At 48.2% G+C, this 2,581-nt stretch overlaps 1 protein-coding gene across 1 annotated transcript; it reads right to left on the bottom strand.

Moving 5' to 3' along the window:
• Window positions 1-859: 859 nt before the first annotated feature.
• Window positions 860-2,509, bottom strand: LOC121965414 (integrin alpha-11-like; the record flags this gene model as incomplete). Its single annotated transcript, XM_042515559.1, has 4 exons — window positions 860-1,247; window positions 1,366-1,479; window positions 2,155-2,250; window positions 2,432-2,509. Coding segments are annotated over 4 exons (369 nt in total), but the record flags the coding sequence as incomplete, so codon positions are not given.
• Between the last annotated feature and the right edge of the window lie 72 nt (window positions 2,510-2,581).

The following is a 2,581-nucleotide window of genomic DNA, read 5'->3' as shown; positions in this document are numbered from 1 at the left end:
ATGGTGAAAGTCTCTGCGTGTAACGGGCTCCACAGGGGATGGACGCCAGAATCTTCAGTTACCACACTCCTCTGTTATTGAACCATCCTCCACTCTAAAGCCTATAATCAGGGCTGGCTCGGGTTGCCTTGGACCAGCCCCTAGTTAGGCTGACAGGTTTAGTCTGCCGGGAGACTTTCTGTGATACACTGAGCTCCTTTTTCCTTCTCTTGCTCCCTCCATCTGCAAACGCTCGTCTTTTTACTGAATCACACTAACTCGGCTTCTTCTCCAGAGCGTTGCCGCTCCCTTGTTTCGTAGTTTTCTCAGATCCTGGCTGCAATCTTGGCTGCGCCTGATCGTGATGATAGCTGTGCTGGGGCTGTGATCCTGCCTTTGGCCGTGCTCGTGCTGTGGCTGCACTGACGCTGCACCTCCGGCTCGCCTGGATCGTGGTCTTGGTTGTGCTGTTGCTGTGGTCCTGTCTGAGGCTGCGCCTATGTTGTGTGTCCTGGTTGCACAGATGCTGTGATCCTGCTCGATGCGACCTACTGCTGCCATTATTATGAGTCATGCCTCCACTATAAATACACACACGGGCCTGCTATCAACACCTACGATATTTGCACGTAACATCACATGCTATCATACAGTGCACGTATTCAATTTATGTCTATTTCTATTGTTATGAATGTTACTGTTACACATTATTGCTGTGCATCTCTTCCCCTCTTCCTCTCTCTCTCTCGTCTTCTCTTTACTTTTTGTCATTACTGTAATTTAATTGTTATTTATGACATCTATTGCACGTCTGTCCGTCCTGAAGAGGGATCCCTCCTCAGTCGCTCTTCCTGAGGTTTCTACCATGTTTTCCCCCGTTACAGGTTTTTTGGGTTTTTTTGGGTTTTTTTTTTCCTCAGTGGATGTGAGGGTCTGAGCACAGAGGGATGCCGTCGGCCGTAAAGCCCTCTGAGGCGAACTGTGATTTGTGATAATGGACTTTTGGAAATAAAATTGACGTGACGTGACTTGACGTAGCGATCCTGCTGATAACGCCCGTCTGTCGTCCAGTGTTTCTCCGCTCCACCTCAAACCAAACCTACACAGCTGCGGACTCTGTGTTATGAATTTGTGACTTAACGAGTTGACGGGGATCGACCAAACGCAGCATCGTTGTCGCCCGCACATTATAGCTCCTCTGCTGCCTTCCCATTGGCTACAGGCTGCTCCTCCTCCTCCTGCCTCCTGCGTCTGTTGAAGAAGCCGAGCTGAGCAGAAAACACACGTTCACGCTTTGAAATCAATCCAATGACCGACAACACAACCGTGTGTGTGTGTGTGTGTGTGTGTGTGTGTGTGTGTGTGTGTGTGTGTGTGTGTGTGTACCTTCCACAGGGCCAGGACCAGTAAGGCCAGCAGCAGCAGGCCTCCCAGTGTGCTGCCCAGTATAATCCAGACGGGGATGGTGTAATCCTCGTCCTTCCTGAGCTCCAGGATTATCTGCACACAGACAAACAAACTGGATTCAGTTTATTCTCCTCTGACCTCGGCAGATTTCAACACGCCGGGAAAATTATCTGATGGGAGGAAATCAAAAACTTAAATTTAAAAAAAAACAAACAGCAGGAAGTTAAATCCACCTTTTTATCTAAACACATTGTTTTTATGAATAAGTTATGATCTGAGTCATCACATCATTAATCAGATCTGGGCTTCTGTTTTTTTTTTTAACACTTCCTAATTTTTTTTTTGGCTTTGAGAAAATGCATGAATTGTTCAACACACGATTTACTCAAAGACCATTGAAAAAAAAAATCAAAGAATAATTTTTTTTTGGTAATTAATTTCAAGGTATTTTTTGTCCCTTTTTACACTCGCAGTCAACAGACACAAGTTAAATATCTGCAGTTCTCGTTATTGTAATGATAAGACGTGAAAGGTGGCGGTGATGACGGATCTCTGATTCTGGTTCTCTGACCAGGGTCAATCACTTTATATTTACTGTGTGTTTGGGGGGCCACCGGGGGCCCTGGCAGGGGCCCTGTCAGGGGCCCTGTCAGGGGCCCTGTCAGGGGCCCTGTCAGGGGCCAGATTTGGCCAGCAGGCTGTAAGCTGAGAATGACTGCATGAGTGTATTTGTTCATCGGGCTGTGAGAGGGGACAGCAGAGGTGTACCTGTCTGACAGGTCTGTCCTCCTGCAGGAACATGGGACCGGACGCGTCCAGCTGGATGGACGCTGCGGTCAGTAAGTCCAACGACCTGAAGCTCACCTGAAACAGGAAGTCAGTCAGACAGTCAGCACACAGGAGACAACAGAGACTCATGTGAGGACACAGACAAAAATACCAAACATTCATAAACCAGAGGTCGAACGTTTTCAGTCGACATTCACAGAAGAATTTCTCAGACACGAAATAAACACGGAGCTTTCTGAGGAGACGCTCGACTCACGGCCAGCAGAGCGGGAAGACGAAGACGTCCTCTGAGCGTCAGCTTCAGCTCTCTGGAGGCCGGCAGGTCCAGTCTGCACTGCACCGTCACACTCACACTGTTACTGTGGTTCTACACACACACACACACACACACACACACACACACACA

The sequence above is a fragment of the Plectropomus leopardus genome, unplaced genomic scaffold (genome assembly GCF_008729295.1).
Source record: "Plectropomus leopardus isolate mb unplaced genomic scaffold, YSFRI_Pleo_2.0 unplaced_scaffold199, whole genome shotgun sequence".
Classification (NCBI taxonomy): Eukaryota; Metazoa; Chordata; class Actinopteri; order Perciformes; family Serranidae; genus Plectropomus; species Plectropomus leopardus.
Note: the sequence above shows the minus strand (reverse complement) of the source record. Positions and strands in the feature narration are given on the sequence as shown.